This window comes from Alosa alosa, chromosome 14, assembly GCF_017589495.1.
Source record: "Alosa alosa isolate M-15738 ecotype Scorff River chromosome 14, AALO_Geno_1.1, whole genome shotgun sequence".
Lineage (NCBI taxonomy): Eukaryota > Metazoa > Chordata > Actinopteri > Clupeiformes > Clupeidae > Alosa > Alosa alosa.
Window position 1 is genome coordinate 29,134,318 of NC_063202.1, and position 10,283 is coordinate 29,144,600.

Genomic DNA, 10,283 nt, shown 5'->3' on the forward strand with positions numbered 1-10,283 from the left:
AGAGGCACAATATGGCCAGTCAGGGATCAATGGGGACACACAATGGTCATTACTCAGGGACTCTGCCAGGCCTGAAGATCGGAGGGTGTGTGGACAGCTTCCAGACTGCATGGTGTCTGGGCCACAGTGGATGAAAAAAGATGGAATGTATGAAAGAGTTTGGTAGGACTTGTTTGATCTACAGAGAATGAGTGAGCACGTTCTTGAAGCATGAACTTGATGTTTGTGTATAATTTCATAAGTGAACACTATGTCTACACACCAGTGTACTCACAGAACTTCACTCTATCACTCCTTTCAGCCCAGATGAACTAAACCGTTGGAGAATTAACATTCTTTGAAACACCATCCTAATTTCTAACAAAAAATTAGATTGGGAAACCTTTCACTTTCATTCCTATACTGCTGGACCTCGTTGTGCGCAGGCTTGCAGTGCAACAAATGACAGATGGTTCTTTAGCTCCGAAATATTATCATGCAGAGATTCCTTCTCAGGTCTCCTTTTGACAGGATGTGATTTCCCTACACTGTCAAAGGGCGTGAGGGGCCCAAGCTGATTCCTTTGTGTGAGCGATTAGACCATGAATGGAGCAGGAGCAGCAGCAAGAAAGCAGCCCTGCCGCAGGGGAGGACCCATAGCAGCCCTGCCACAGGGGAGGACCCATAGCAGCCTAAAGAGGAGAAGCGGTGAGTGGAGGAGTGTGTTGGCCGTGCATGCATATGAGGAGGCATGCGCACAGGTCTGGCCCCTACCCTACTCTCAAGCTCTCCACCTATACTGCAACTGGTGTGTGTGTGTGTGTGTGTGTGTGTGTGTGTGTGTGTGTGTGTGTGTGTGTGTGTGTGTGTGTGTGTGTGTGTGTGTGTGTGTGTGTATCATGCCGCTACAACTCCAGATGAATAAAACTCCACTCATAGGTGGCCATCTACCAAGTTCTGTGAGACAAAATAAAGAGCATTCTCAACTCCAATCAACACCTCTACTATCAGCTTTAGGGCAGGAAAAATGGAAATCTGTGTCTTTTATACCCTCTGCTGTGAGTGACCACCATTACTGTCCAACTCATATGATAAAGACATACTGTAGTTACTCTTCAAATATCTATTCTATCATGAGACAAGCTTCCCAGGGGCAACATGGTCAAGTCCTTTCAGGTATTTAGAGAATAGAATGAAGTGTAGAATCCTTGCTACAGACATGGTTTACAGAGATACACAAAATTAGATGAACAATTCTTAAACCCTAATTTCTAATTAGAAACTTGTTTAAAGCACCTTGGTCTGCTACATACTGAATTTCAAACGTTTAAGTGGGGGGCAAAGTCAACTGAACTCTTTTGAGTTCCCCTAAAAAGAGAACATTTAGGGGAAATCAGATATAATATTCCTGTTGACGGTTAAACACCTACGTGTTATGTTATAACGCTGCTTGTTGGGGCTTGTTGGAGCACCTAGAGGAGCCAGCATAGGGTGAAGTAACTGAAATAAATAAACAGGATCCTATGACAATTTGGGCTGTGACGTGACAGGAAAATTACAGAAACAACAAATAAACGTCTCTGATCCAGCAATGAAACCAAAGGTTTGTTTGACTGGATCTAAAAATGCACAATGCTGCACAATGGTCTATCTCTAAGCACCACTTTTACAACTACACAGGCAATCAGGATATACTCCACTTCTCTTGTGGAAAACAATTAGCTTCCTCTGTTACTTACTCAAGTAACATATAAAAAGCACTGCACTGAAACAATATGCATAACATGTGCTCATATGCACAATATATAAGGATGATATAAGGTGTCAGCAGGGGCATTTTAGGTCATAATCTGAATCATAAACTTTAACAAGGAATTTCAAAGAAGCAGTTTTGTTTCTTAAACTGTTTCTTTGACCACCGTTGGGTATGCCTCATTTCATAGTGTAAACCATAACATGTTCAAGGGGCAGTTAAAAAGACGGTTTACTTTTTGTCACAAGTGTAAACAAACCCAGGGGCATAAGTCTCAACATGCATTCCTGAGATGGAGATGGAAACACTGCTCAACTTCTTCACTCACAACACAGAACCACTGTGAACCAGAAGATCAGATTTGAGAATACCGTATTTAAATGTGCTTGAAAGGACGGCAGCATTCTGGACCTATGTGGCAGCCCACTGCTTCTCTGTGGCCTTTCCTCCCCTCTTCCTCCTGGGATGTGAGGAGCAGCTCAAATAAAAGGGAGGGAGCCCTGTGTAAAACATGCTGACAAACACTTCATGGTGGGTTTGTCCCCCAAAAAGAGGGGGGGGGGGGGTATGGGGTCCCCCTTGGCCTTGCCTGTCCCCACCAGCAGGGGCACATACATTCCTACCACCCTCTAAGAACTCCAGGCTCTCAACAAACACCAGACTGAGCACAGAGTGAGAATGAAAGAAGCATTTACATTCACAGAGAGAAAGGAAACTGTAGAAATAGCTGAGGAGAGCAGGATTTTTTATTGTAGAGTCTGATTCAGGACAAATTAATTGAATGATAAAATTTGTGGAAACATTGAGTGTTGAACAAATAACTAAAGCAAATATTTTATTCATGGGATATTGAAATAAGTAATTTCTTTATTTAAGATATTATACCTAAATATAAATCAAGTCAGGTGAGATTTATATGTCACTGAGAGCAACTGAATAGAATTGAAAGTATTTTCTGAATAGAAATTATGTGAACAGCAGTTATCACAGACCATGACAGGCCATGTTGACTGAAAACATGTGATAACTTAAATGAAATGTTGGAGCATGTTTCAAAGATTTCCCTGTAAGATTAAACAGATGAAGAGACAGCATAAAAATCACAATGTATAAATTCCCCTTTTAGTCAATTTGTGTAGTGAGCAACAATTTAGCGCTAATTTGTCTAAAAAAACAAAATTTGAAATCGCATAGGATTAGACATCTTTAAATCCACAAACTTCAGTGGCCAACAACTTGAATTTTGAATCCTCACCCTATATTTACAATGTAAAAGGGAAATGAAATGAGCTAAATCTGCTGCATAGGTATTCATGGGACATGTAATTTCTCCCAGATAAAGAGTGACTACATGAATGGAAGAGTTGGGTGCCTGCAACACAGAGAAAAATAACAGTCTAAAATGGTGTTGGAATGACAATAAAATAACAGAGCTCAGTGTTTGTGGTCAAAACAACAGCCCTTCATGGATATTAAAGGAGGTATCTGGACCATTACCAAATCCCTAAGGGCTACAGCTTTCTACACCATCCTGTAGCAGTACATGAGTATCTTGGATAAACCTAGCTATCATAGTAGACTACAATGCATAGCCTACAAGACAGCAAGATTGGCAAGGCTAGTAAATGCTACTTTCAATCCTCCCCTTTCAGTCACTCTCCTTTATTTCTCTGTAAGACTTGAATGGCTGTGTTAACAATTGTGTGACCATTTCTGACTGACTTGTCACCCAGGATCATCAAATGCAGACCAGGCTCCTTTTCCTTTATCAAAATAATTAACTTAAGAGGTCAGAGGCTAATGAAATAAAATGGCAAAAGCAAACGTCACAGCACTGCTTTGTTTTTGATGAAAGTGTTGGAACCTGGTTAAACAAAAGTTTCCAAAGGGTACCTTTTCATATGCATGCATTTGGTTTCACTGCATTCAATTCTCAGCTTGAATTTCTCTGGCACTGTCTTTGAATTTCTGCTTGCTGCAGCATGGTATTTTGCCATGCAGTCGTATACAGTCTTAAACTTAATGTGCAACATCATCTGGGAGAAAATATTTAATGGCTGCTGTCCACAAAATCATACGCAAAATAAATCAAGAACTATTTCTGTCAACAAAACAAGGAAGATTTAGCGACCAAATTACATACCTTAGTATGACCCTTACGTCCTGAATTTCCTCACACAAAAAGAATGCAAAAGTGGCACACACATGGCAAAGACTAGGACTTCAGGCAAAAAGTACCCCAAATGGACTGGATTACACATACTGGTATCTTTTATATGAGCTGGCAGTTAATGTTTAGGCTTCTTTTGTCTTGTCTTTCTTTGTGTTTGTATGTTTATGTAGCCCTTGTGACTGTCACACAGAAAATCTCTAAGATAAAATTCTTTAAATTCTTTCTCTTAAAAAGTACCCCAAGTATTGATATATCCATACCAATGATGCAACCGGTTTACTGAACAAATCTAATAAAATAATATGTGAAAATTATTAATTATTCTGTCCTGTTTTCTTGGATAGCCGGTTTACAGACTCTTCACTGTCTAGCAGCATCTTTGGTCTACAGTAATTAATTAACAAACAGCCAGTATTGTGAACTATAGCTCAGTATCACACATAAAAACATCATCACCTCTCAGATTAACACATCCCAATTAGTGATTCTAATAGAGAAGAATTCTCCTGTAAATCACAACCATTCCAGATAAAGATGGAGTCGTATAGAAGGTGAAAGAAAGGGGAGCGGGAGCCATAGGGAAGAGGGGGGGAGATTAAACTTGTCTGAATGAAGTCCACACTCAGCCTATTCATTTATTATTCTGCACAAATCAGGGCTTTGTGAGACCCGCTGTAAAGCAGTGTCAATCATCTAGCTTGTTTTTGTACAACAGGAGAATTTATTATGAATTTAGTCTTTCAGAGAACGGGCACCCCCTATTTCAATAGTAAGAATAGGCAATAAAGACTGAAGTTAGCCATCACCGGGCCACTCACACTTTGGAGCGACATCAAAGTGCCAGAGACGTCCAATCAGATTTGTCTTAAAGGCATTACATGATGAATATGGTGTGGCCAGTGCACAAAAGCGCCTTTGTAATACTTTGGAGCAGAGACCATTCACGTTCGGCCACAGCCAGCCCGAATGGAAGTAAATGGCAAAGGGCCCAGCGCTGCACACAGATTTCTGAGGCACAATAGCCCATGCAAATGATTGTACCCCACCGAACTAAAGCAAGCACACTGGGGCCTCAGAGTTTAGAGCCCACTGAACAAGGAGGTGAAGTGTCACCTTGGAAGTAGGGTCTAGACATTTTTTTTTCTAACTTGCAGGAGATCATCCTTCATCATCAATGCTTAGATAATGGGCTACATCTAATTGGATGATATTAAGTCACTAATAACAATTACATTTCCATCACTGACATTATAGACATTATAACACTGTTTATCTATAGGCTGCTTCCATGACACAACTGTTGCATTCATGCAATAGCTTTATGAATAATATCTTCATCAGTCAGTACTACTAAATATAGGCTGTAATGTAAAGAACTAGATAGATAGATAGACAGATAGATAGATAGATAGACAGATAGACAGATAGATAGATAGATAGATACTTTATTGATCCCCAAGGGGAAATTCAAGATCAAATTTGCCATAGACACATCTTTTTATACACAAGCAGTCCTGCAGCTGTTTTAAATCATTGAAAGGACCAACTGCAAAGACAAGAGTTGTGATTCCTAGAGTCCATTTAGTATCAGCGTAAGTTGGTACTGTTAAGTGTTAACTTACTGTATACATTTTGTTTACACAGGTAGGATGTAGGATGCTCTCAACTGATTGTTTCCTTTCATTATTACTTGACTTTTTGGTCACTTTACTTGGATAGTTGCCCACAGACTACATACTGATCCAATTATCTGTTGACACTCTGTTACCTACAATTTATGGTTGAGGTTAGGGTTAGGGGGAGGATTTGGTTAGGGCGATGATCAGTAACTGTTCAACAACAGTTTTACATACAAAACTTGAATCTGATTAACTGTTAAGTCACTTTGGGCAGACTAACCAAGTAAAGTACTAACTTTTTTTTACTACTGTTGCTCAAGTGTTTACTGAAAGGCAAAAGTTTTTAGAAAGTTAATTTACAAGTTAAAACATGTATTTTTAAACTAATGTAATAGTTATGCCCTAGGCCTTATTTTGCAGTTAAATTGGTATATTTGGGCACTTTGCATTTGCATCTGACCAGTTTATTAGTTAATGAAATAAAAAATGTATCCATAGAAACACCATGACACACTACTTTTTTGTAGGATTAGTCTATAGGCTATCCTCTACTGACTAGTTGTAATGCGGTCTACATAGTTGACATCTGAGATGACAGAATGCAAGAACTTCACGAAATGTAATAAATTAAATATTCTTTATTGTATGTAAAATAACATTTCTCTATATAAACATTGCATATACACATATTATGAAAATACCATATTTACAATGATGGTGATGACATTGACATCTGAGGGTTAGAAATGGCTATCACATGACATGCTCACTTAAAAATATTCTCATCCACACTGGACTAAGGCTTAATGGTAAATTCTCATCCAAAAGAGGAACGTTAATCGATGACACGCTATTGGTATCTACTTGAGATAAAACAGAAGTTCTAACAAACTTCAACTTCCAGTTCAATTTCAGTCAGTACCTTTACCTCGCACACAGAACAAATAGGATAGGCCTAGTAATGTTCAGTTCCTGTTTCCACTTTGGAAGAAAAAAACTGCAAAACATTCCGCTATGTTTGTTGCGCGTCCCAATCAGTTGGACTATTTTTGGTTGTTCATCTTGTATGTCGTGTCCTTATGAAACTGTTGCATCTTCAGTCTAGTTAAACAAAGGTGGCTAAACTCAGTCGGTCTTCGACAGAATCTTTGGGTGTCTTCGTCTGCAAGAAAGAAAAGTTGATTATTTTCTGCAAAGGGTAGGCTATAGGTGAAGTAGCCTAATAACTGAATAGCTCAGCCTATGGATACAGAAGAATGAAGGATAATATTTAGACCTACCTAGTATCTATCAAACCAAGTGGTGAAATCAAGCAGTTCCTGCTCCTCTGAACTTAGATGATCATTAGTCCCGTCATCGGATGAGTATGCTGAATGAGGTGACTCCGGATCCGCTGAGTAGGCATTGGACAACGGAGGCGACTGCAACCCACACTGGAAGGCTGCAGAAACAGCATCGTGCTCATCCAAAAGGTGCTGAAGTGCACGGATGTATTCCACTGCTGATCGCAAGGTCTCCACTTTGCTCATCTTCTTGTTTGCTGCTCCGTTGGGAACATGCTGCCGTAAAGTCTGGAATCCCATATTGACTTGCTTTACCCGGTTTCTCTCACGCTCATTGCGCCTGGCAACTGCAACTGGCTGCTGCTGAGGAATTGTGTAACCAAAACCGTTCAAAGAGAGCCTCCGCTTGCACCTCAGGAGTTCTGGGCTGCTTGAGCGCTGTCTTTTCAGCACTATGGACTTGCACTCTTTTGATTCATGAAGAGTTGGCCTGAAGTCTTTCGCAGTATTTGTCACGGGAGCAAATGCTCTTTTATCCGACAAAGTAAATCGGTAGGTGGTTGTTTGCTTGGTGGTGGCGATGATGGTACTCTCCATGTCAGGTAAGAACATTAAAAAGCAGTTAGCCTAAACGAAAAAGTTGAAAAGAGCAGGTTCACCAACTCCCAATCAAAGTCAGATGAATGGTAGACCTATGGCAAGAGACAGCTCTCGTGTCTTTCGCGTGGGTCGTGTGTCTGCGGGAATTTGTTTTCTAGACTGGCAAGTAGGCTATCTGATCCACGTAAAATTTCAAACGGGCTGTCGTGCGCAGTCCCTTTTTTCTACACGCGCCTGACACCCCACCCCTTTTGGTGTTGCACGTTCCCCAAGGGGGGAGATCCCGCCCCGCTGTGTGATTCAACTGAACACCAGCTTCGCGAGCCAGGCGCGTGGCTCTGGGATCTCAATAAACAATTCGGCTCTTTCAACCACAGCGGGCACGAGCTGTGCTAATTTACATTCCGAGGTTCCCATTTCCAAAACCATTGGCCGTTTCAAACGGCCTACAGCGGCGAACACAATGGTATACCGAACACAGAGGGACACAGGCCAGATATGTAGTTGATCAAGTCGTTTAATTAGAAGTCCAAACTTTTTTCTGTTAAATATCGCCAAACTTCGTTTGTATAGCGCGACACTCCCATTTACTGTTACCATTTAAGACGTTGCAGTCTTCTAGCTTTGTGTAGCCTATTACGACATGGGTCGGTCATCAAGGGGGCAAAGTAGGCTAGCTGTTATGGAGTGTCACAGGCCTACCGGTATATGTAGCCTATGCTCAGTAAGTTAATCATAGGCTAATCAAAAGTGAAACAGCATTTGGCTGGACTAGATTCCTCAGAAGACTGGTCACCTGCCAGCAAGACTGTTCAGTCTGGACAAAACTTTGTTCGGGCCATGGCACATGTTTTGAAACTGAAAGAGTCGTTCCTTTCTCAATTTTGTCAAAGTTTGAAATTCCCTTTGGGGTTATTAAAGTTTATTAGCTAGTATAGATAACTATAGACCTATTGCACTTGCAAGTATACTATCCAAGGTATTAGAGGGGATCCTTATGGACAGGCTTGTAGAATACATAGCGTCAACAGATAATCAGTTTGGCTTTAAGAACAAGCAAAGTCAAAGTCAAAGTCAGCTTTATTGTCAATTTCTTCGCATGTTCCAGACATACAAAGAGATCGAAATTACGTTTCTCACTATCCCACGGTGAAGACGAGACATATTTTACCAATTTTAAGTCCACAGACAAACATAACATTCAAGTCAACAAAAAAGTAAGTAAATAAGTAAATAAGAGGGCACATATAATAATGAAAAAATAAGAGCAGCAAAATTTGGTTGAAATTGTGCATAGACAGTCAATAAAATACTAGTGCAAAGTCAGGCCAATAAAAGGCTTGGGTAGTTCTGTTTGACCTAAGTAAGAAGAAAGTGGCATAGTGGTGCAAGTTATGTAAGAGCAGCAGAAGTGTTGTGTTTTCAGGACAACAACAACAAGTTGTAAAGTGTACAAGTGTGCAAGTGGAGTAGTGCAGGCGGCCATTGTGGGTCCAATGTCCAGGATGTTATGTAGCTGAGGGTGGAGGGGGGAGAGGAGGGAGAGAGTTCAGCATCCTTACAGCTTGGTGTATGAAGCTGTTGGTGAGTCTGGTAGTGCGGGGCGCAGGCTTCTGTACCTCTTCCCAGAGGGCAGTAGATCAAACAGATTGTGGCCGGGGTGACTTGCATCACTCACAATTTTGGTAAGCCTTGCGGGGTGAGGTGGGTGGTGTAAATGTCCTTCAGGGAGGGGAGTGAAGCACCAATAATCCTTCCAGCTGTGTTTACTATGCGCTGCAGAGCTTTCCTGTTGTATTCAGTGCAGCTTCCGCCCCACACAGCGATACAGCTGGAGAGGATGCTCTCAATGGTGCCTCGGTAGAATGTGGTCATGATGGCTGGTGGAGCACTTGCTCGCCTGAGTTTCCGCAGGAAGTACAGGCGGCGCTGAGTTCTCTTCGCCAGTGATGCAGTGTTGGTGGTCCAGCATGGTACTGATCTGTGTATTTATGCACTTAAAGAAATTGTCCATAGGTACAGATCACGCAATAGTAGTCTTCATGTGCTTCCTGGATGCGTCAAAGGCTTTTGATCGTATAAATCATGGGAAACTGTTTGGTAAACTGCATGAGCGTGGTGTCCCCTCTTACCTAATCAGGATACTGCAGTTTTGGTACTCTCACCAAACTATGCAAGTTAGGTGGGGGAGGAGTTTGTCAACACCCTTCCATGTCTCCAATGGAGTGCGGCAGGGTGGAATTCTGTCTCCACTGCTATTCAATCTATACATGGATGATTTATCTACGGAACTGAAGGGATGTAGAACTGGCTGCTTGGTGGGGGATAGTCTCATTAATCATATGCTTTATGCTGATGATTTGGTGGTACTGTCTCCTTCCAGTGCTGGCCTGCAGCAACTTCTTAGAATATGCTCTCAATATGGAGTTATGTTTGATATAAAATTTAACTCAACGAAGAGTGTGATACTGATCGCCAGAACAAAGGAGGATATGAAGTGTGTCTATCCTTCTTTCTCGTTGGCAGGTGAACCACTAGAGGTTGTAAAGAAAGTTAAATATCTGGGACATGTGATAAGAGATGACCTCTGTGATGATGATGTGCAGCGTCAGTGTGGAAAACTGTATGGGCAGGCAAACATGCTGGCATAAAATTCCACATGTGCACTCCTGATGTTAAAATCTCACTCTTCAAAACCTATTGCACTCCACTGTATACTGCCCACCTGTGGTGTAATTTTAGTGAGTCGAAAATGAAAAAACTTCATGTGGCTTATAATGATGCACTAAGAATTGTGCTTAAAATCCCTAGGTGGAGTAGTGCCAGTGAAATGTTTGTGTCTAACAATGTGCCCACTTTTAACGCTGTTTTAAGAA

At 41.3% G+C, this 10,283-nt stretch overlaps 1 protein-coding gene across 1 annotated transcript; it reads right to left on the minus strand.

The window, feature by feature from the left end:
* Positions 1-6,147: 6,147 nt before the first annotated feature.
* On the minus strand, positions 6,148-7,749 carry ascl1b (achaete-scute family bHLH transcription factor 1b). The gene is made up of 2 exons (XM_048263259.1): positions 6,805-7,749; positions 6,148-6,686 (listed from the first exon to the last, which is right to left on the minus strand). The coding sequence occupies exon 1, from the start codon at positions 7,417-7,419 to the stop codon at positions 6,805-6,807; it is 615 nt and encodes a 204-aa protein (XP_048119216.1). The 5' UTR covers positions 7,420-7,749; the 3' UTR covers positions 6,148-6,686.
* Between the last annotated feature and the right edge of the window lie 2,534 nt (positions 7,750-10,283).

Excerpts from the sequence above, each read along its gene's own strand:
- ascl1b (XM_048263259.1), bottom strand. The coding sequence starts at position 7,419 with ATGTTCTTACCTGACATGGAGAGTACCATCATCGCCACCACCAAGCAA.